Raw genomic sequence first — 24510 nt, forward strand, 5'->3', positions numbered from 1 at the left:
GAATTGTATTCAGAAACAGCAGAGCCGAACCACGTTCCAGGTTAAAGCGGTTGTATACCCACTAATGTGTTTTTTGTTTTTTTGCCACCTGCAAAGGAAAAGGCATAATGAGCTAGTATGTACCGCATACTAGCTCATTATGAAATACTTACCTTAGAAGGAGGCCCCGACATCTGGCCCGATCCACGCCGAGGGAGCTGACATGTTCCCTTGGCGTTTCTTCCGGGTATCGCGGCTCCAGCGCTGTGAGTGGCCGGAGCCGCGATATCGTGACTCCCGCGCGTGGGTTCGGCGTCTGCCGGGCTTTCAGACGAGAATCCCTTGTGCGCATTCGCCACTGCAGTCAGCGGCGCATTGCGAGGGGAATATCTCCTAAACTAGTGATGGCGAACCTTGGCACCCCAGATATTTCGGAACTACATTTCCCATGATGCTCATCTACACTGCAGAGTGCATGATCATCATGGGAAATGTAGTTCCAAAACATCTGGGGTGCCAAGGTTCGCCATCACTGTCCTAAACCGTACAGGTTTAGGAGATATTTTTTTTTTACCTACAGGTAAGCCTTATTATAAGCTTTCCTGTAGGTAAAAGTCAAAAAAATTTACTATACAACCGCTTTAAGAGAAATAAGCAACCTTGAAGAATTGAAAAAAAAAAGAAGGAAGCTACCAAAGAAAGGCGGAATATTTTGAAAAACTGCAGGAGAGTAAAGCACAAGCCAAAAGATTAAAGTCAGCGGAGTAGTGTGCAGTGACATGATTGAGTCTCTCTTCCAAGTTTACAATGCCGTCTAAGAAAGATAATTATCTGAAGAAGAGAGGCGAGCAAAAAAAAAAAACGAAGCTCTTTGGCCTTGAGAAGGGTCCCTGCATCGGAACGCCTGGGAGTCCTAACAATCTTCTTCATTGATCTGACATAGGTAGTTGCGCCCGGCGGGAAGACAGACGAGATCCTCGTCACAGCCTTTGTCTTCACACTCGACTTTCCCATTATGCCTGCAAGAGCATTTGTGTGAGCACACCTCGTCCATCCACACAGTCTGTCCCCGATTCAAGAAACTGTCTGCAAACAGAACAACCACAATGAGAATCAGACTAAAATACAAGATTCATTTATACTGTAAAAAAATTTTGATAAAAAATACAAGATTCATAAACACTATCCTGTTCATCGAGCCCAGATTCTGCTCATTATTTTTTTTTGTATGTTCTGGATAGAATAGGGGAAAGTAAAATTCTTGTCCTTGAAGAAATAAGCGGCTAATTATCACCAGGACAGGAAGGCAAAACATTGTCAAAAGGTCTAACCCACCCCCACTCTATTGAAATGTGCTTTTGCCTGTGTCCCCCCTGCAGAGATTTACATTCACTTCGGGTCTTGCAGAAGTGATGAGAAGCATTTTCAACAGGGACACAGATAGCAATACATTTTAAAGGAACCTGATATGCATTTAAAACAAACACTTTTGGCTAGAGATACACTTTGACAGACAGTAGGCCCCAAATAATAAGACAAAAATATAAATGAATGTGGCACACCACTTATAAAAAAAGTCCAGACACAACTTTATTCCACTAAAGTTCAGACGAACAAACCAATTTGTGAGATCTGAACCTGCGACCTCTGTGATGTCGGCTGTGGCTCTTTTCACTGTGCCACTTGAGACGCTTGACAGGTCCCTCTCTGATCATTGGTACAATCTTGGCTTTTCTCTTGTCTCTGCTGAACCTTGAGCTCTCGTGTGAACTTCCTGAGTCTCTGCACTTCCTGCTTGTCAGATTAATGTGCTCTCTCAGCTAAAATCTTGCTCTTTTGTTTAGCTGTAGTTGTCCTTATCTCCAATACTACTTTTTACTAACCTTGGCTTGTTCTTTGACTACGCTTCTGCTTGACCCCAACCTGCAACCATTTGTTACCAACCTTTGGCTTGTTTAATGACTACACTTTTTCTTGATCCCTACCCGTTATATCTGGTACTGGACTTTGGCTTGCTCACCTCCTAAAGACCGTAATCTGGTACTAACATGCAGCAAAACCCATCTCCACTATCAGGAGTGCTGGTGGCTACCAGTTAGAGCTTAGACCCCACATCTTGGGTGAGCATGCATCATCCACCAAGGTGACTTGCTTGTATACATTATCCTGCTGGTCTGTGGGAGCCTCTCTACTGCTAAAATGAATGGTCCCTGAGCCTGGCCCTGACTGTGGCACAGTTGCTGAGACCTGTGTCTGTAATCACACTGGAAGAAATAGCAATAAAGGCCCAGTTAATTTCTAGTCCATTTTCAATCCGAAGCCCTGATGAAGGGAGCAGTTTGGGCCCCTGAAATATGCTGGGTATTCTTTCTATTTCCCCCCGACCTTTATTGGAATAAAGTCATATCTGGACCTTTTAGCAGTGGTGGTCCTTCAAAATACATTACACCACAAGCCAAGAAGACCATGGAGATCCTCTGGGGTGTAAAAGTTGCCTGCCCAGGAACCAGACCACATTCATGAACATCGATACCTTAAAATAAGTTAAAAATGCACCACAATACGATTCTTACAGGCCCAGTGTAATTTTTCAACTTTACTTCGTTTTCCACAGTAAGGTCAATATAAAAACCACACTTTTTTTATACAGATATTTTTGTTCCTGATTTTGGTTTGTTTTTGTTTCATATAGAGTACTGTAATATTTGATGGGCTTTCACTTTTTGCTGACATATAGATAACCCTTGGGGCGCCCTTCAACATGGTTTTCATTGTAACCTAAACAGTGGTGCATTTCCATATCCAATGACCAATCCTAGTCACAATACACCGTAGGAACTCAGAATTAAAAATATATATTTTATCATAAATCAGTAAAAACAGGTAAAAGAATAATGTAAATTGCATGAGCAAAAATATCCTTGACCATAAACAGAGAATATTGAGACATCCAAAGCAAAGTAGGGTTTTGTAGTTCTTCTATAGGGATTGTTGTATATAACTACAAGGATGGTCCATCTGTATTGGATATTTCAACAAGCTCAGCTGCAAAGTGTTAAAGCCTAAGGTGGAAGTATGCCGCTGCTTCCAAATAGGAAGACAGGTGCCCCAGGAGCTCGGTTTAATGGTTGCTTCTCTAAATGCTGATCCAATCACAAGCAATTCTTGGCTGCTTTTACCTGGATGCATACCTTCTAGTAAGTCCCAGCAAATACTTCCTTTCATTCATTGCAGCACCCACCCTGACCTGGTGTAATACCAATCCCAGGCAACTAACTAACAATGTGGTGTTAAACTGGTGACTGTCAGGGCTGGCTAAGCCCTTCCTCCTCTGGGCTGGCTGCTCAGCTGTCAGCTAATTGCCAGCTCTCTTCTCTTTCCACAGTTACCAGCTGTTTCCGATGATGCTCATCTGATCTGCTTATTTAAAGCCTTCCAGCTCATTTCTCCTTTGCCTTCACGTTGGTCACATCACAAGGAACCATCTCCTGCTGTTTGTTTCAAGACTGGCTTGCTGACATCCCTCCTGGCTTCTATCCTGCTTGCAGTTGCTCTCCTTGGATCCCTGACGTCTGGACTGGCTGATTACCCGATCTGGTTTAGGAACTTTGGACTGGTTGACTACCCGATCTGGCTACTGGACTCTGGCTATGCATGACTACGCTTTTTCCTATTTACCTTTTTATTTTTATTAAAAAACAAGTGTGATTTGATTGTACTTCTGTCTCTGTCTGTTTCATGGTTCCTGACAGTGACTTCTTCTGTCTGCTAACGACCTCAGTGGCCTTGCTGGCCCGGGTTTGGTGGTGATCTCCATTAATGGGGGTTAATCGGGAAGCGACGACATACTTCCATCTTGGTTTGTAACTCTTTGCGGCTGAGCTTGTTGAAATATCCAACATAGCTGGAACATCCTTATACTTATATTTGAGCATCCCAGAAGAACTACAAAACCCTATTTTTGAAACACGTTGTATGTCTCAATGTTCTCTGCTTACGGTCAAGGATATTTTTGATGAGTAATGTGTTGTTCATGCATGTAACTTACAGCCGCTAATATTCTTTTATTTTTATATTTCTATTTTTAATTCTGAGTTCCCGCAGTCTGTTGTGCCGATAATAGTCCCCCTGTTTCCTTTCAGAGGGTATTTCTTCTATTGACAATATTGGGATGATGGCACTTCCTTGGCGCTCTACCATGCTTTCGTAAAACGATCAACTCTAGAGAATTTTGGAGAGCTCCTCAATTGATTGTGGCACCCTACTTGGGATCCTCGCTGACAGGACAATCATACCTTTGTAAATGCAGCCACCTGGCACCCTGAAGTCATCAACACGAAAGACCCACACTCCTGGATGTCCAACGTTGCTGGTGGATATGATGTTTACCATATGCTCTGTTCTAGATGATGGCATATTAAAGTATTCCTTTCCTGTATTGAAGCCAGCCTGTATGTGAAAGATTGTTTTAAAAAAGGTGTCCATTCTAATGAGAAAGCGTGATAATGTTTTATAGGAGGACTATAGTCTGCAAATTTTTTGATAAATACCGTACCGTCTATAGAGGGTGTATCTATAATAATATCACTTTTGGGCTAGTGCCTAGGGAAGCTGGATTAGAGGAACTAACAAGCCTAAAAAAATTCACAACCTACAAGACTTTTTTGGGGGGGGGGGTTCCTTCGTCTGAACACCACTTGATATTTGTGGCTAAATTTAGCAGGAAAACTGTAGAGGTAAGTGAACTCCGGGGACAAACTTCTGGAAAATGTTTGGAACACTGTTCAGAAACTTAGTTCATAAATATAACATGATAACATTATTGCTAAATTATATATACTCAGTTTTCTTCATATGCAGATTAAAGGGATGAACTTTGAACTTTAATGATACATATGAAGTCAGTCAAAGGAACTCTACCAGTGAAAAAAGTTTTAGTTTTTTTTAAATAAAGTGACTATTTATCCCATTAATGTTAAAATTTGCAGCCCTGTCTTTTTTTTTATAGGATTTTTAAATGTTTTTAAAATAAAACCAAGTGCACACTACCACCTAGAAGTTGTGGGCAAAGTGAATTGAAAAAGTATTCATACCCGATTGAATTTTTACACATTTTGTCATGTTACAACCAAAATCATAAATGTATTTTATTGGGATTTTCTGTGATAGCCCAACACAAAGTGGCACATAATTGTGAAGTGGAAGGAAAATGATAAAAGGTTTTGGCATTTTTTTACAAATAAATATGCAAAAAAAGTCAATACTTTGTAGAACCCCCTTTCTCTGCAATTACAGCTGCAAGTCCTTTTGGGCATGTCTCTACCAGCTTTGCACATCTAGAGAGGGACATTTCTGCCCATTCTTCTTCTTTGCAAAATATCTCAAGCTCTGTTAGATTGGATGGAGAGCGTCTGTAAACAGCCATTTTAAACTCTCTCCACAGCTTCTCAATTTGATTTAGTTCTGGACTTTGACTGGGCCATTCTAATACATGAATATGCTTTATTCAAAACCATTCCATTGTAGCTCTGGCTGGATGTTTCGGGTCGTTGTCCTGCTGGAAGGTGAACCTCCGCCCCAGTCTCAAGTCTTTTGTAGACTCTAACAGGTTTTCTTCTAAGATTTCCCTGTCTTTGGCTCCATCCATCTTCCCATCAACTCTGACCAGCTTCCCTGTCCCTGCTGAAGCATCCCCCCAAATTGATGCTGCCACCACCATGTTTCACGGTGGGGATGGTGTGTTCAGGGGGATGTGTAGTGTTAGTTTTCCCCCACACATAGCATTTTGTTTTTAGGCCAAAAAGTTCAATTTTGGTCTCATCTAACCAGAGCTCCTTCTTCCACATGTTTGCTGTGTCCCCCACATGGTTTCTCACAAACTGCAAACGGGAGTTATGAATTTCCTTCAACAATGTCTTTATTCTTGCCACTCTTCCATAAAGGTCAGATTTGTGGAGAGCACAACCAATAGTTGTCCTGTGGACAGATTCTCCCACCTGAGCTGCGGATCTCTGCAGCTCCTCCAGAGTTACTATGGGACTCTTGGCTGCTTCTCTGAAGAATGTTCTCCTTGCCCGGTAGGTCAGTTTAGGTGGACGGCCGTGTCTTGGTAGGTTTGCAGTTGTGCCCATACTCTTTCCATTTTCTGATGATGGATTGAACAGAGCTCCCTGAGATGTCCAAAGCTTGGGATATTTTTTTATAACCTAACCCTGCTTTAAACTTCTCCACAACTTTATCCCTGACCTGTCTGGTGTGTTCCTTGGCCTTCATTATGCTGTTTGTTCACTAAGGTTCTCTAACAAACCTCTGAGGGCTTCACAGAACAGCTGTATTTATACTGAGATTAAATTACATACAGGTGGACTCTATTTACTAATTAGGCGACTTTTGAAGGCAATTGGTTCCATTCGATTTTAGTTAGGGGTATCAGAGTAAAGGGGGCTGAATACAAATGCACACCACACTTTTCCCATATTTATTTGTAAAAAAAAAATTGAAAACCATTTATCATTTTCCTTTCACTTTACAATTATTTGCCACTTTGTGTTGGTCTATTACACAAAATTCCAGTAAAATACATTTATGTTTTTGGTTGTAACATGACAAAATGTGGAAAATTTCAAGGGGTGGGAATACTTTTTTCAAGGCACTATGGGGTTGATTTACTAAAGGCAAATAGATGTGCACTTTTGAATGTGCAGTTGCACTCTGCAAGGGCAGTTGCTCCAGAGCTTGGTAAATAATGGAGAGCTCTGTTGACTTCCATCATCCAATAAAGTACAAGGAAAATTACAAAAACAGCATTTTTTGCTTACACGTGATTGGATGATGGAAGTCAGCAGGGCTCTCCATTATTTACTAAGCTCTGGAGCAACTGCCTTTGCAGAGTGCAACTGCACTTTCAGAAGCGCACAGCCTATTTGCCTTTAGTAGATCAACCCCTATATGTAACATCAGGACATAAAAATTTGTTCATAAGCTTGAATGCATAAAGGTGTCACTGTGAGATAGAAACGTAAAAGAAGAGAATCCTCCACCATGACCAACACTCCAAAGGAGTCCTGGGTGGAGTCACGGCGTGTGACATCATAGTTTATGGAAGAGTGGCATGGACCGTGGCTATCTTGATGGTTGGATGTTTGCTTTGCTCTGTACATGCCCTTATTTTACTCCTGTTGTGTAAGTGCAATATTCTATTAAACTACGGTACTTATATTTGGATCATACTTCCTTTCTCTTACTTGTTGATTTGGTGAGGAATTTGTTGGCTACCTTTTTGCTGGATCCTGGAGTGGTTCATACAATGGAGATCGATAGATTACCCCTACCTGGTATTGACTAACTGTGCTATTTGGCCGCTTATTATGGTGGCCAAATTTCTCTGGAAAGAGGCTGCATCTTTGCAGTGCAATGGGGGCACTTGTGCCTGAGCCGGCTCTGCAACTTTTCAGTGTTTATATATGGTGGTTGAATTTACTTCTTTTGGGGTTTTAATCTTTTATTGATCCAGCCAGTGCACACTCTCTGTCCTAGGGTGACAATGCTCACTGTATCTATGAAGGAGCAGCCATGTATGTGTGTGGGGATAGCTGCTCAACTCAACCAGCCCCGTGCAATCCAAAAGTAAGAAGCCTCAGCCTGTGGGTGTCCTCTAAGCCAGTGGTCATCAATCCTGTCCTCAGGCCAGGTTTTATGTATTACCTTGGGGAGATGCAGAATAGAATACTGCAATCACTGAGCAGCAAATTATATCACTTGTGATATATTTCAGTTATCTTGCAAACCTGGCCTGTTAGTGGGCCCTGAGGACAGGGGTGATGAACACTGCTCTAAGCCATTTCCCACTAACATGCTTCGCCCCACCCACCGAGGCTTAGTCATAGGGTGGTCTATGACTAAGCTCCGGTGGGTGGGGTGAAACATGTCATGACTGCTCTCTGGATTAGCATCACGGACACTGGCAGCACCCCAATAACCCTGAGACTCTAAGGGAAAGGTTTAGTCCTGCTTGGATAGCTAAGTCTATGAAGGAGCAGCATCATCTCCCTGGGCTGTTCTCCTGATTCAGATTTAAAACCACTGCCCTCTCATTTTTTCCAATACGTGGTTGCTTTGTAGTTCAGTCCAGCACACAGGAAATTAAAAGGACAGTGGAATTTGGGCAACATGAACATGTACACTCATTGGCCACTTTATTAGGTGCACCTTGCTGGACTCCCTATTACCTTTATTCTTCATGGCATAGATTCAACAAGGTGTTGGTAACATTCCTCAGAGATTTTGCTCCATAGTGACATGATGGCATCACGCAGTTTCTGCAGATTTGTCGGCTGCACATCCATGATGCCAATCTCCCATTCAAACACATCCCAAAGGTGTTCTATTGGATGAGATCTGGTGAGTGTGGAGGACATTGGAGTACCGGGACCTCATTGTCCAGTGGTGAGATGATTGGAGCTTTGTGACATGGTACATTATCCTGCTGGAAGGAGCCATCAGAAGATGGGGACTCTGTAGTCATAAAGGGATAGACATGGTCAGCAACAATACTCAGGTAGGCTGTGGTATTTAAACAATGCTCAAATGGTACTAAGGGGCCCAAAGTGTGCCAAGAAAATATCCTCCACACACCATTACAACCCCACCACCAGCCTGAACCGGTGATACAAGGTAGGATTTGATCCATGCTTTTATGTTGTTTACGCCAAATTCTGACCCAACCATCGGAATGTCGCAGCTGAAATCGAGACTCATCAGACCAGGCAATGTTTTTCCAGTCTTCTATTGTCCAATTTTGGTGATCATGTGCGAATTGTAGCCTCAGTTTCCTGTTCTTAGCTGACAAGAGTGGCACCCGGTGTGGTCTTTTGCTGCTGTAGCCTTTGGTTGGAATGAGTGGTTATTTGAGTTACTGTTTCCTTTCTATCATCTCAAACCAGTTTGCCCATTCTTCTCTGACTTCTGACATCAACAAGGCATTTTCCTCCACACAACTGCCAATGGTTGTGCGTGAAAATCCCAGTTTTTGAAATACTCAGACCAGCCCATCCGGCACCAACAACCATTCAACATTCGCAGTCACTTAAATCGCCTTTCTTCCACATTCTGATGCTCAGTTTGAACTTCAGCAAGTTGCCTTCACCACACCTAAATGCCTAAATGCTTTGAGTTACTGCCATTTGATTGGCTGATTAGCAATCTGTGTTACCAAGTAGGGATGAGCTTCGTGTTCGAGTCGAACATACGTTCGAGTCGAACATCGGCTGTTCGCCCATTCGGCGAATACGGAACGTTATGGCCCATTTGCGCCAAATTCGTGTGGTGCTCACGGCCCACAATGCACTGCGCCATCGCAGTGCATTGCTGGCTCATGATTGGCCAAGCATGCACTGTGACCCCGCATGCTTGGCCAATCACAGCTCCGGCAGCGCCCCACACTATATAAGGCCGCCAGCATGGCGGCTTTGTGTAGTGTGTTGGCGTCTGTAGGAGTTAGTGGGTGTTCTGTGTACCTTCAACACAGTACACACCGATCGTTATCGGCCGATTTTGCGTTCTTGCTCTTTTGTAGTGCAGTATACACCATTATATCCACCTATATAGCTAGCTATCTTGCTCTTTTTAAATAGAGCTTGCAGTCAGTTGTAGGAGATTGTGCATGCTGTCTGCGTGCCCTGACCACAGAATACACCGCTATATCCACCTATATAGCTAGCTATATTGCTCTTTTTATATAGAGCTTGCAGTCAGCTGTAGGAGATTGTGCGTGCTTTCTGCGTGCCCTGACCGCAGAATACACCGCTATATCCACCTATATAGCTAGCTATATTGCAATTTTTTAATAGAGCTTGCAGTCAGTTGTAGGAGATTGTGCGTGCTGTCTGCGTGCCCTGACCACAGTATACACCGTTATATCCACCTATATAGCTAGCTATATTGCTCTTTTTTAATAGAGCTTGCAGTCAGTGGTAGGAGATTGTGCGTGCTGTCTGCGTGCCCTGACCGCAGTATACACCGCTATATCCACCTATATAGCTAGCTATATTGCTCTTTTTTAATAGCGCTGGCAGTCAGTTGTAGGAGATTGTGCGTGCTGTCTGCGTGCCCTGACCTCAGTATACACCGTTATATCCACCTATATAGCTAGCTATATTGCTCTTTTTTAATAGAGCTTGCAGTCAGTTGTAGGAGATTGTGCGTGCTGTCTGCGTGCCCTGACCGCAGTATACACCGTTATATCCACCGATATAGCTAGCTATATTGCTCTTTTTTAATAGAGCTTGCAGTCAGTTGTAGGAGATTGTGCGTGTTGTCTGCGTGCCCTGACCGCACTATACACCATTATATCCACCTATACCAGCACCAGTGCCACCAGCCCAATTTTTCAGCCCCTGTTTAACAGGGGCGTTTAATTACAATTTTTGATGCAATGCTTTGCAGCCGGGCTCATTCCTGCACTACAACTAGAGTATATGGGAGAGGTTGCAGTGTCGTGGCACCAGCACCAGTGCCTAAGGCCCAATTTTTCAGCCCCTGTTTAACAGGGGCATGTAATTACAATTCTTGATATAATATTTCACAGCAGGGCCCGTTCCTGTCCCCACCGAGAGTAACTATGAGGACTTATAGTGTTGTGGCACCAGCACCACAACCACCAAAGGCCCAATTTTTCTACCACTGTTCAACAATGCCATGTAATTACAATTCTTGATATAATTGTTCACAGCAGGGCGCTCCAGCGCCCACCAAGAGTCACTTTGAGGGCTTACAATGTTGTGGCAAAACCAACACCTTGTTCCGCCATTTCTGCAGAGCATATAGGGCAGGCCCCTACTTTCAAACATCCAACTTACAAACGTCTCCTACTTGCAAACGGAAGGAGACAACAGGAAGTGAGATGAAAAAAGACGGACGGCAAAACAAATTATACAGGGGTGATAACCCTTCCCTATGTTTTCCAAAAAGCTTAAAAATATATTTTTTGACTGGAGCTACACTTTAAAAATGTACCAGTTCAAAATTACAAACAGATTCTACTTAACAGAACAAACCTACACAGTCCCTATCTTGTTTGCACCGCCTGTATACTGCTGTCCTGAGTATATAGGGCCTGGGGGCCACACGTATTTCCTTTTTTTAATATGGGTACGGGGTTCCCCTTAATATCCATACAAGACCCAAAGGGGCTGGTAATGGGCAGGGGGGGCTACCCATGCCATTTTTCTCAATGATTTTCATCCATATTGCCGGAACCAGATATTACATTAAAACCGCAAGCAGTTTTAAATGACGTTATTTCCGTTAAATGTCATTTTGTGCAGGGACTGTTCTAAACACGGGAAACACGTGGCACTTCACAGGCATACTACAGACACCCCCCAGGCACGATATTTAAAGGAATATTTCACTTTTTTTTTTCACTTTAATCGTCATTAAAATCAGTGCTCCCGCCAAAACGGCCATTTTTAAAAACATTTTAGGCATTGACCCATGTCCCCTGGGGCAGGAGCCAGGTCCCCAAACTCTTTTTAGGACAGTATCTTGCATATTAGCCATTAAAATTAGCACTTTTAATTTCGAACGTTCGAGTCCCATAGACTTCAATGGGGTTCTAAAGTTCGTACGAATTTTGGGTCCATTCGAAAGTTCTGGTGCGAACCGAACCGGGGGGTGTTCGGCTCATCCCTATTACCAAGCAATTGAACTGGCGTACCTAATAACGTGGCCGGTGAGTGTATACTCTGGACTTGTAGAAAATGTACTGAACCTGTAAAAAAGAAAACTAATGTTGCAGATATACGTACGGGTAAGCTGAAATGTAAAAAAAAAATGTATTGTTTATGGGCTCAGCTATGTATTCAGATCATAATCCTATTCTGCCGCATTCAGTTGTCATACCTGAGCAGGGGTGCCCCCAAGACCGTTCTTAGGATCTCCACCACTGGCCGTGCCTGTTGTCCACGTAATTATTTCATACAGGAAAAGGACAACAGACCTCTGGTACTTGTCAGAGGCCAGCAGACACTGGAAGGTGTTTGTCTGGAACATAAAACAAGAGCAAGATATTATTAACTTTTCAACATCCACCGCCTAACAACATAGTCATAAGAATGGTTCGGCGACGGTTTGTTCATCGCATCCACCAGGATCAGCTGCTACCAAGAGATCAGGCCTTCAACTCTTTGGAAGCGACAGTTAGATACACCCCAAGCATGTGGCATCAATTGACACCATCTCGTACCCTGTTTGATTCACTTCCATGATAAGGTACGTTGTGCCAGGTTACAAGAAACATCCAGACAGGTTCGTAATTCCCCATATCTTCAAAATGCTTTCTGATCTCTTGACCTGCGCACTCTAGGAAATCTTCCTCAACGATCTGCCTGTAGTAAATGTAAGCATCTTCCTCGTCTTCGTTATCTACGTCCCCCCAAAAAGGACAGATCATAGTGAATTTGTCCAGAGGGAAGGCATCAGGGGTGTACTCAGCGACTGGTCCTCTAAAGGAAATTGCACCATTGTTGTTTACCTACAGGATAAAAAGAAAAGAAAAAAACTTTTTTACAGTATGCTTTCGCTGTGGATAGATTCTATAACTTTTATATAAATGTATAGACTTATTCATTAACCTCCTAATGCTGGTGCCTCCCGGCCCTTTAAGAGATTTCTGTTGCCTGGATACAGTACGGGGTTTCTGATCATTTGACCGCTATGATTGGCTGTCACAGTGGACACATGATCGGAAAGCTCCCGGTCGCAAGTAGGGATCGGGGGCTTTTTCTATAACCGGCGGTAACTGTACCGGGAGCACACAGGGCAAGCGCTCTTAGCACAGCTTTGTTTACATCCTGGTACCCCTCTGCGTTAAGGCTCACCCGCCGATTGGCTGCATATATGCTTACCGCCTGTGTGAAGAGGTTAACCAGTTGAGATCCGCGCTATAGCCAAATGACGGCTAAAGCGCGGACCTCCTTTGCCGGGACTACGTCTATTGACTTCGTCCCGAGCACGAGCAACCTGCGCGCCCCCTGAGGGGCGTGCGCGGCGCGCTCTGTGATCGGCGAGTCTATGAGACTCGCCTGATCACGGATCCGAGCAAGGGGTCGATCCCGACCCCTTACCACGTGATCAGCTGTCAGCCAATGACAGCTGATCATGTGATACAACGGAGCCGGCTGACAGCGCGAGGAGAAAAAAAAAGAGACATCAGTCCCGATCACGGCCAGCTCTGCCAGTGCCCACCTGCCCCCTGCCAGTGCCACCTCATCAATAAATAAGTGCCCCCGTCAGTGCCACCCAGCAGTGCCCACAGTGCCACCCAGCAGTGCCCACAGTGCCACCCATCAGAGCCCGCAAATTGCCTCAACAACGGTGCTGCACCCCAGTGCCACATATCCGTGCCCATCAGTGTCATCTACCAGTGCCCATCAGTGCCGCCCATTAGTGCCCAGCAGTGCCACCTATCATTGCCACCTATCAGTGCCCATCAGTCCCATCTGTCAGTGGTACCTATCAGTGCCCCTTAGTGCCACCCATCCGTGCCACCCATCCGTGCCATCTTATCTGTGCCCATCTGTGCCCATCAGTGCCGCCTTATCTGTGCCCATCAGTACTACCTTATCTGTGCCTATCGGCGCCACTTTATCTGTGCCTATTGGTGCCACCTTAACTATGCCTATCAGTGCCCACCAGTGCAGCCTATCAGTGCCCACCAGTGCAGCCTATCAGTGCTGCCTCATCAGCGCACTTCAATGAAGGAGAAAAATGACCTGTTTGCAAAATTTTATAACAAACTATTAAACATGATTTTTTTATTTATTTTTATTTTGCAAATTTTTTTGTTTGTTTAGCAAAAAATAAAACTCCCAGCTGTAATTAAATACCACCAAAAGAAAGCTCTATTTGTGGGAAAAAATGATAAAAATTTCATTTGGGTACAGTGTTGTATGTCCGCGCAATTGTCATTCAAAGTGCATCAGCGCTGAAAGATGAAAATTGGTCTGGGCAGGAGGGGGGTTTAAGTGCCCAGTAAGCAAGTGGTTAAAGCTAGAATTCTGCACTTGAGAGACCCCCATTCTAAAATGCAAAAAAACTAAACTAACAGTTTTACATAATGTAGCAGCAGCCACACCATAGGACACCCAACAATAGAGGTGATTTGTTTGCACAAAGCAATATGCCTTTGCACACAGGTACGGACAACTATTCTGGGGGTTTCTCTTTTCCCTCAGTTTTTCTCCCTTATTCAGCTAATGTGACCTAGGGTTGCCACCTTTTCTTCAAGTCAAACCCGAACACTTCCCTTACACTGTAAGGTGGGACTCTACAGACTCTAATGTAAGGGAGAACTCTGGGGACTCCAACATAAGGGATGCTCTGGGAACCATGATGTAAGGGGGGAACACTGAGTACTCTGATGTACGGAGAGGACTCTGATGTAAGGGGGAACACTGTGGCCTCTGGTGTAAAGGGGAACTGTGATGTAAGGGGTGCTCTGAGAACCCTGATTTAGCTTAGTGTACTCACTCAGAGGCAGGAGAGATAACGTGGGACTTCAGTCACAGACAGGGATGGATGGGGAGCTCACTCACCCCTTGACAGTCCCTCTCATCCTGATGTATCTGAGGCTGCTAGACTTCAAATTTACAGGCCCCACTTTCCTTTCCTGAGGCACAGTGCCGGGGATTGGAGTGTGGGGCAGACACAGCGGGGTAGGCGTGGAGGGAAGAGGAGCAGATCGAGCCCTCTCTCCTCTCTCGTCTGTATGTTGGGGATCTGTTAGTGCTGGCTTTGGGCAGTGTGAAAGAGTGTAACAGACACTCTCAGCTTAGGCAACTAGAGTCAACAACCCTGCTGGGAGTCCATAGTCCAGTCTGAATAATGTGTCCGGGTTTCAGGCAGTTTGAAACCCGGACACATGATTCCAAACCCGAACTGTCTGGGTGAATCCTGGACAGGTGGCAACCTTAATGTGACCCCAGTGCTGATGGAGAGGGGCAGTTGAGGGGGAAGGATGTCCTCAGGAACTCAGCATCCCCCTTATCAACCTATGATGTAAACTGCCCCACATGGTGCCTGTGGTTGTAGTTCTGTGCGGCACAGTGGTGTAGTGGTTAGCACTCTCACCTAGCAGTAAAAAGGGTCGCTGGTTCAAATCCCAATCACGACACTACCTGCCTGGAGTTTGCATGTTCTCCCTGTGCCTGCGTGGGTTTCCTCCGGGTACTCCGGTTTCCTCCCACACTCCAAAGACATGCAGGTAGGTTAATTGGCTTCTATCCAAAATTGGCCCTAGTATATGAATAGGGACCTTGGATTGTGGGCTCCTTGAGGGTAGGGACCAATGTGAGTGTGCAATGTACTGGGAAAGGGACAATTGTAGACACTTAGGTTGAACTGGATGGACTGGTGTCTTTATTCAACCTTACTAGCTATGTAACTATGTAACTATGTAACCCATTCTGCACAAAAACTCGCTGGCTTGTTGACCATTTTTGTGCATTTTGGCAAGACTGTGCAGCAGGGTGCTGCAACTACAAGGCTAAGACCCAGGGACCCAGGAGAGCTGGGCGAGATGGTCTGAGGGATCTATCGAAGGCCAGGATTGGGGCCTAAGCGGTGGCTCTGCTGCAGAGAAAGCCTGGTGGCTCGGCATTATTCTGACTGCGCCAGTTTGAATGGTAACGGCTAAAGACCCCTTCATGGGAAACTCTGATGTAAGGACTTTGCTTTAGATTTGTTTATTACCAAGCAAAGTCTTAAAACCACAGTTTGAACTGACATGAACTCACTGCAAATGTTTCTACCACCACTGAGCTGAATTCCCTAAAACCACAGTGGACTTTTCAATCCCACACAGCAGGGGTGCCCAACCTTTTGAAGAGCAAGGGCCACTTATGCGACTTGGTAACCGGTCGCGGGCCACAGAGCAGGCGGATGACAGCCCACTCTACTCTATGTGTCTTCCGATCCGATCCGCCCAGACAGTTCCCCTTTTCTTTTTTTTTTCATCGAATCAGATTGGAGGTAGGCGGGTGTAAAAGGACACAAATCTGTTTACATTTGCCATTTCATAGAGGTGAATGGAGGGTCTGATTGGGTTGGACCGATTGTGTGAAAGGGGCCTTTCACACGAATGCAGCGCAGTGAACCTGTGTCTTTCCTGCGGGTTAGCTACACTTTGCCATAGACTTCTATTATATCCTGCAGGCATGGTGCACTTTCTGAATGCGCATCAAACCCACAGGTAATAACAGAAGTCTATGCCTCAGTGCAGGTAACCTGAAGGTGCACTGCACCTGTGGATCAGTTTGAAAGCAGCCCAGTAACCACTGCGCAGATATGCCCGTATATACAATCCAATTTTAGTAATAAACTGACCTTTAAACCCCTTTCACACTGGGGCGTTTTTCAGGCATTTTTCCGGCGCTTTAGCGTTAAAAAAGCGCCTGTAAAGTGCTTGAAAGAAGCCTCATCTGCAGTCCCAATGTGAAAGCCCAAGTGCTTTAAGAGCCCTTTCACAATGTCAGCGCCTGAAAAATGCTCTTAAAGCACCGCTTAAACTAGCAGCGCTTTACCAGCGTTTTTCGAGCGTTATTGGGGAGTTTTTAACCCCTGCTAGTGGCCAAATAAAGGGTTAAAAGCGCCCACAAAATGCTGCTGCCAATAGCATTTTTCGGGCGTTTTTCAGGCGTTTTACAGGTGCTTCCCATTGATTTCAATAGGGAGGGGCACTTTAGGAGCGTTGTATTCACCGCTCCAAAAGCGCTGCAAAGAAGCTGCTTGCAGGACTTTTTTTGACGCTCTGCCAGCGCAGCGCCTCAGTGTGAAAGCACTCGGGCTTTTACATTGGGATTGCAGTTGCAGCTTCTTTCAGGCGCTTTTTTTAACGCTAAAGCACCTGAAAAACGCCCCAGTGTGAAAGGAATCTCGGTGTGCAAGCACTCAAGCTTTTACATTGGGATTGCAGTTGCGGCTTCTTTCAGGCGCTTTTTTTAATGCTAAAGCGCATGAAAAACGCCTGAAAAACGCCCCAGTGTGAAAGGGGTCTAAGTGTTAAAAAAAGCGCCTGTAAAGTGCTTGAAAGAAGCTGCAACTGCAATCCCAATGTAAAAGCCCGAGTGCTTTCACACCTAGATCCCTTTCACACTGGAGCGTTTTTCAGGCGCTTTAGCGTTAATAAAAGCGTCTGAAAGAAGCTGCAACTGCAATCCCAATGTAAAAGTCCGAGTGCTTTCACACTGAGGCCCTGCGCTGGCAGAGCGTCACAAAAAAAGTCCTGCAAGCAGCTTCTTTGCAGAGCTTTTGGAGCGGTGAATACAATGCTCCTAAAGCGCCCCTTCCCATTGAAATCAATGGGAAGCGCCTGTAAAACGCCTGAAAAACGCTATTGGCAGCAGCGTTTTGTGGGCGCTTTTAACCCTTTCTTTGGCCACTAGCAGGGGTTAAAAGCGCCCCAAAAACGCTCGAAAAACGCTGGTAAAGCGGTGCTAGTTTAAGCGGTGCTTTACGAGCGTTTTTCGGGCGCTGACATTGTGAAAGGGCTCTTAAAGCACTTGGGCTTTCACGTTGGGACTGCAGATGAGGCTTCTTTCAAGCGCTTTACAGGCGCTTTTTTAACGCTAAAACGCCTGAAAAACGCCTGAAAAACGCCCCAGTGTGAAAGGGGTCTTAATAACAGTCTTCCATTCAGGTATCACCTGCTGTTGCTGTCCCTGGCAGAGTGCATTCAGTATCACTCCGCCTGTGGCAAGAGACGGCGCTATACAGGAAGCATCAGCTTATACAGCTCTACTCCACAACTGCTTGCTTTGCTGGCTTCATTAACAACACAGATTCTCTGGGATGGCGGATCTACAACCCATGATCTGGGCTTGCCAATCTGACATCCTACAAAAGGAGGTCGCGGGCCACATCAGAGGGCTCTGTGGGCCACATGTGGCCCCCAGGCCACTGGTTGGGCACCCCCTGCCATACAGTATACACCTCAGTCCATTAAATCCTGGAACAGGATTTGACCCTTCCCCAATCTAAATCTAAGTGCTCACCGTTTAAATATAAGATTTCATTTTTGTGTTCAAACACAAACTACTCACATAAAGATGATAAAAACACAGCATGTAAAGCCAACAATCGTGTTAGTTCCATAGGGCAGCAGCGGGTGACGTCATGCGTAGCTCCTCCTCCCATACGCGTTACGTTTTATCAGAACTTTGACGTCACTGGACTCCTCCCCCCTTCCCTTCGTAGACGGAGGCACTTGGGGAAGGGCGGAGGAGTCCGGTGGCGTTGATGTCCGTGACATCGCCGGATCTTCCGACGGAACTCCCTGAAGACCCGGAAGCCAGCGGAGAGGATGAGTACCGAACAAAAGAATTTTGATCGATCAAAAAAAATTAATTGATTAATCAAGGAATTAATCTTTAATTTCAACAGTCCTAATAAAAAGTTTTGCCTGAAGTACCGATTTAAAGTGGGAGTAAACTCCCATGAACTATTTGTACCTATAGGTAAGGCTTACCTATAGGTACAGTAAAAAAAAATCTCCTAAACTTGCACCATTTATGAGATATTAAGGCCACTTTCACACTGAGGCGCTTCTAAACTGCCAGTAAAAAACACTGAGTGCTTTTGAAGAGCTTTTCAGGTGCTTTTGAAGAGCTTTCCATTCATTTCAATGGAGAGGGGAGTTTTGCACCGCCCTGCCAGCACACTGCCCCAGTGTGAAAGCATTCATTGATTTTAATGGAAATACATTTTCGTGGGCTTTTTAGGCGCTGTTTTTAGCGTAAAAGCGCCTGAAAAGTGCCTCGGTGTGAAAGTGGTCTTACTTGTGAATCCGCGAGTGACGTCACCGTCGCATTCTCTCTGAAGGAACGGCCTACCGTGCCTTTCCTTCAGAGCCCTGTGCTGGGAAAAGCGGCTCTTGCGGGAGTGAGGTCATCGCGCCTCGTCCAATCAAAGGCCACCAACCTGAAAGGGAAGGCCCGGGTGAAGATGGAAGCCCTGTCAGCGGTGACAGCGAGCCGCTAGACCGAAGGGGTAGGGAACCTCGGCTCTCCAGCTGTTTTGAAACTACAAGTCCCATGAGACATTGCAAGACCCTAACAATCACAGGCATGACTCCTAGAGGCAGAGGCATGATGGGATTTGTAGTTTCAAAACAGTTGGAGAGCCGAGGTTCCATACCCCTGTGCTAGAGGGTTTCATTTTAAAGCGGAGTTCCACTGCCTAAATGTTTTTTTGTTTTGTTTTTTTGCTAAAATGTCACAGATTCAATTATTTAAAATTAAAACTCACTTGTTTCAATTTTTATGCCGTTAAGATGTCAGTTTTCTGTTTAAAAAAACGTTTAAATCTTCTTTTTTGTCCGTTCTCATGTTGCCTGTGGGCATGGGAAGCCCACAGGCATCCTCTTCTGAGGATACAGTGCTGCTGATCGACCAGCATGCACTGCGCGTTGTATCCCCGATCTCGCGCATGCGCAGTAAGTTGAATTTGGAGCGCCGTCAATAACTCAGGTTGCCATCGCAACAGGCGGCAGCTTTGGAAGTCCCGCCCTGTTGTGATTGCAATGTAGCTGAAATCCCGCAATGCCTCACTGACTCCTGGGAACAATGACACAAGCTCCCAGGAGCCAGTGCGGCTATCAGGAAATTACGAAATAGCCGCACTAGCCACGGCTCTATCCGCACACAGGAGAGACAGGAAATACAGAGATTAAAATGACAAGTAAGTTACAAAGAAAAAAAAAAAAAAACTTCAGTTTTTACATTAGGAGATAGAGTTGATTGGATTGGTCTAATGTCCTAAAATCGGGTGGAGCTCCGCTTTAAAGTACATTTCATATAATGTGCTAGTATGCGATACATACTAGCACATTAAAGCTTTGCCTTGCAAGTTTAAAGGAAAAAAAAAAAACGGTGGTTTACGACCGCTTTATGAATTTTTTTTATAGTCATGGTGGATTCAGTAAGATAAAAACCTACGTAACAAGATCGGTGTGTCTCCCCAAAGAAAGTAAATGAATGGAGTAATGCAATTTCATCTGTTGCACCGTCATCATCTTCTGGAGTTATCAGGTCATTAAAAGCTGGCCCATAATTAAAAAGATTTGTGCCTGCGGAGGAAAGATCAAAATAGCAAACGCGTCAGAAAGGTATAACAAGTCATACTGTATGTTAAAATACAAGGCAATGGGGAAAAATTATATATATTTTTTTTTAAATGACCTAACATATAAAACTATATGCATCACTTTGTAATGAATAATGATGTTTGCATTGCTGTCTGCGTCTGGCTATTAATTTTTTTAGAGCTACTGAAAGAAAAACAATACTGCCTCCCCATGATGACTGCACTGAGTTCATAGCCAGTATTTTCCACTGCGGTCACCCCCCCTCTGCTCCTTTGTACACCTCACTGCCTCTACATGAAGTCACAACTGAGGTTTTAAGTGTATATAAACCCAAAAGCAAAAAAAAGTTATATATTGTAGTGTTTAGATGGGGTGGCTATGCTAGTTTTCTAAACATTGTTTAAGATTTTAGTGGAAAATATGTGTACTCCATTGCAGTTTATGGTGGTTTGAGAAATCAACCGTACCTTCTTTCTTACACACAGAGGAGAAAACCGATGGCAAAGCTGAAATAAAAAAATAAAAAAAACAGGAAACAAATTACATTTTTTTTAAAGTTATAAAAATACATCAGGTGTGGTTACTGAGACCCTATTTGAACATAAAATAAACACTGTGTGCTTTAAGATAAAGTTAGCTACAAATACTGCAGCTGCTGACTTTTAAAATAGTGACACTTACCTGTCCAGCGCGCCCGCGATGTCGGCACCCGAAGCCGATCTCTAGATCGTCGCTCGGGTGCTGCCGCCGCCATCTTGGGTATGGGAATCAGGAAATGGAGCCTTTCGGCTTCATTTCCCGGTTCCCTACTGCGCATGCGCGAGTCGCGCTGCGCAATAAGGACGGTCCCCGCTGCCTCTGGGATCTGTGTGTTTCCCAGCAGGCAGCAGGGCACTTGCGGAAAGGGGCGGGCACTTGCGGAAAGGGGGTGCGTAATCTACGCACCTTTCCGCAGAGAGCTATCCCGGAAGTGGGTGCAGATACCTGTACTGTACAGGTATCTGCATCCCCCTCCCCCCTGAAAGGTGCCAATTGTGGCGCCGGAGGGGGGGAGGGTTCCGATGAGCGGAAGGTCCACTTTAGGGTGAACCTCCGCTTTAAGTAGTTTGAGTGTATTTGGGAACCCTTGGCACGAGAGGTGAACATCTCCCTCACTACTTAAAGAGATGGGTTTACTTCCTCTTTGATTCCCTGCAAAGGTAAAACATAATGGACTACTATGCATCGCATTGCATCGCATAGTAGTCCATTATGTGTCACTTACCTGACACAGGAGCCAGCGAAGTCACCGCTGTCCCCTGTAGTTCCGAACGTCCATCTTCTTGGTGGGTCTTCGTGGGTCTCGCTGCTCCGGTGCTGTGATTAGCCGGAGCAGCAATAACGTCACTCCCACGCATGCGCATGGGAGCCGACACTCGCGGCATATCGCCGCGATCTGCGGCTTACCCAGTGCACCTGCGCTTGCTCCTTCGGACAAAATTCCACGGCTTTGTTGGCCAACAATCCGATCGTGTGTACGAGGCTTTAATGTTGGTTTCAATTGGTATAAAAGGCAATGTACAGGAATCAGCATACAGTATGTTGTACCATGTAAGGCAGCAGTCTGTATTGTGTACCTACCTAGAAGCAGGAGTAAGTACACAAGACCTTCTTATCTTTCTTATCTGTTAGCACAATATCGTTTTCAATCATTTTTCACAATGCGACTTCATTTTTTGATATTTTTATGTTGGTCTTAATTTATTTTAACAATAACTTTATTTAAAAATTGTATAAAGTTATACAATACAAAACAGGTATAAGTGGGAGTTCAGGCATTACATGTCTTACATCAAATAGAGTATTATAATTGGAAAAGGCACAGATATATGTGGTTTAAATCAAATATTCTGACAAAGGTTAATATAGATGAATACAATTTAGAGATTATAGCCAAATTACTGTTCTTCGACCATCTTCACTGGTCTTTTGGGAGATGTCATGACAATAGTTGTTAATTAAGATAGGTGTTTGGTATCAAAATCAGATAGGGAGGGTAGGGATAAGAGAAAGAGGATTGAGTGGTGATATAGAAAGAGAAGAGAGAGGAGGTAAGAGAAAGGACAGGGGGGTGGTAGATAGGACGGGGCGACCAATCTCGTCCTGGTACCTCTTACCCTCGGATCCCGCAGATCCGTAGGTTTAGTTTTCCTGTAAAGCGAGTTAGGCTCAGTCGCCAAGGTAGGCACGTGGTTAGCCAATTGGGTGAAATTGGTTGAAATTATGCCAAGTTGCCCACGTTTTGGTATATTTAGAGGGTGTTTCATGTGCAATACTATTAAGTCTTTCCATTTCTGCAACTTTATAACTTTATTTACCCTACAAAGCCAGTCTGCAATCTTGGGGGGGTTCTGATGAATGCCGGAAGGCCGGAACACACATTCTGGTTGCATTTACTAAGTGTATGGCTAGCGATCTGAAGTATGTTTTTTTTTTTTTTCAGGAGAGGCGAGTGGTGTATGAGGAATTGCGCTGGGGTAAAGTCCAAAATGTATGTGGTGATTTGTGTTATCAATTTGTGTACCTCAATCCAGAAAGGTTTTATAAGAGGGCACATGACCAGTTGGTTTTAATTTATATCAGTGGTAGCATGTAAGCATTGGATACAGAGTAACCTATAAGGCAGGAGTTGGTCTTGTGTACCTACCCAGGAGAAGGGGTAGATACATGATACTTTCCGTATCGTTCTTATCTGTTGGGACAATACAGCTTGCAATCATTTTTTCCCGATGCGGCTCAACGCTTTGGACGTCTTCATGATGGTTTCAATTGATATGAATGCTAATGTGCAAGCATCAGCATATGTTGTATCCTATAGGGCAGTGATGGCGGACCTTGGCACCCCAGATGTTTTGGAACTACATTTCCCTTGATGCTCATGCACTCTGCAGTGTAGGTGAGCATCATGGAAAATGTAGTTCCAAAACTTCTGGGGTGCCAAGGTTTGCCATTACTGCTATAGGGCAACAGTTGGTCTTGTGTCCCTACCCAGGCGCAGGGGTAGATACGTGATATTTTGTATCATTCTTATCTGTTGGGACAATACAGCTTGCAATAATTTTTTCCCAATGCGGCTCAATGCTTTGGACATCTTCATGATGGTTTCAATTGATATGGATGCTAATGTGCAAGCATCAGCATATGTTGTACCCTATAAGGCAGTGATGGAAAACCTTGGCACCCCAGATGTATTGGAACTACATTTTCCTTGAAGCTCAAGCACTCTGCAATGTAGTTGAGCACCATGGGCAGGGCCGTCTTTAAGGCAGGGCAAAAGGGGCAGCTGCCCTGGGCCCTGTCATTGTTGTGAGGCCCAAAACAGCTGCCTCATACTTGCCAACTATCCCAGTTTAAATTCCCTTGTCCCTTGAAGTTTTAGTCCTGTGCTGTGTCCCAATAGCTCAGTGTGAAGTGCTGCTACTAATGCTGCCCAGCTCTGCCCTATTGTTGAGTACTGATGACTCACCTGCAGACCCTGTGTTTACATGTAAATAATAGGTATTCATATGTAAATAGCAGTGGCATTACTAAGTAAATAGCTGCGGCCCACGACATTGATATGTAAATAAAGGCGACAGTCATATATGTGAATATGATGTACTGTAACCTCTAGCAACCAATCAGTGAGCAGTATTACTGTACAGTAATCTCTAGCAACCAATTAACAAGCAGAAATCATTTGCTATAACCTCTAGCAACCAATCAGTGATCCGTAATGTGTGCTGTAGCCTTTAGCAACCAGTCAGTAAGCAGTAATGATATGCTGTAACCATTGGCAACCAATCACAATGGCTGCCTGATCTGATACAGTAAACTGATTTTACGTCTAGCTGCTATTTACTGTATGTCTCAGAGCAGGTGGAGAGTGAAATTGCATTGGGGGGGCCCCAAGAACATTTTTGCCCAGGGTCCAATCAATATTAAAGACGGCTCTGACCATGGGCATTACTGCTATAGGGCAACAGTTGGTCTTGTGTACCTACCTAGGAGCGGGGGTAAGTACACAAGACCTTCTTATCTTTCTTATCTGTTAGGGCAATATAGCTTTCAAAAAAATGTTTCCATGTGACTCAATGCTTTTTATATTTTTATGGTGGTTTAAATTGATATCAATGGTAACATGTAAGCATCAGCTACAGAGTACCCTATAGGGCAGGAGTCAGTCTTGTGTACCTACCCACGAACAAGGGTAGGTACACAATACTTATCTGTTAGGACAATCCAGCATGCAACAAATATCTGTTGTTAGGACAATACAGCATGCAATGTGTTTTCTTAGTGCAGCTCAATGCTTTGGATGTCTTTATGGTGGTTTGAATGAATATCAATAGTAATGTGCTACCGTCAGCATA

General features: G+C 44.6%; 1 protein-coding gene across 1 annotated transcript in view; it reads right to left on the reverse strand.

Annotated features, from left to right (window-relative positions):
- Nucleotides 1-464: 464 nt before the first annotated feature.
- LOC143933099 (alpha-tectorin-like) overlaps nucleotides 465-24510 on the reverse strand; it is a 29696-nt gene continuing 5650 nt past the window's right edge. Inside the window, exons 3-8 of the mRNA XM_077456040.1 lie at nucleotides 20587-20625; nucleotides 19971-20101; nucleotides 12224-12511; nucleotides 11881-12021; nucleotides 4275-4428; nucleotides 465-1065 (exon numbers count right to left, since the gene is read on the reverse strand). Coding sequence (XP_077312166.1) covers nucleotides 893-1065; nucleotides 4275-4428; nucleotides 11881-12021; nucleotides 12224-12511; nucleotides 19971-20101; nucleotides 20587-20625 — 926 coding nt within the window. The 3' untranslated portion in view covers nucleotides 465-892. The remainder of the gene's footprint in view (nucleotides 1066-4274; nucleotides 4429-11880; nucleotides 12022-12223; nucleotides 12512-19970; nucleotides 20102-20586; nucleotides 20626-24510) is intronic.

The sequence above is a fragment of the Lithobates pipiens genome, unplaced genomic scaffold (genome assembly GCF_037356315.1).
Source record: "Lithobates pipiens isolate NorthernLeopardFrog02 unplaced genomic scaffold, aLitPip1_a1.2 Scaffold_27, whole genome shotgun sequence".
Classification (NCBI taxonomy): Eukaryota; Metazoa; Chordata; class Amphibia; order Anura; family Ranidae; genus Lithobates; species Lithobates pipiens.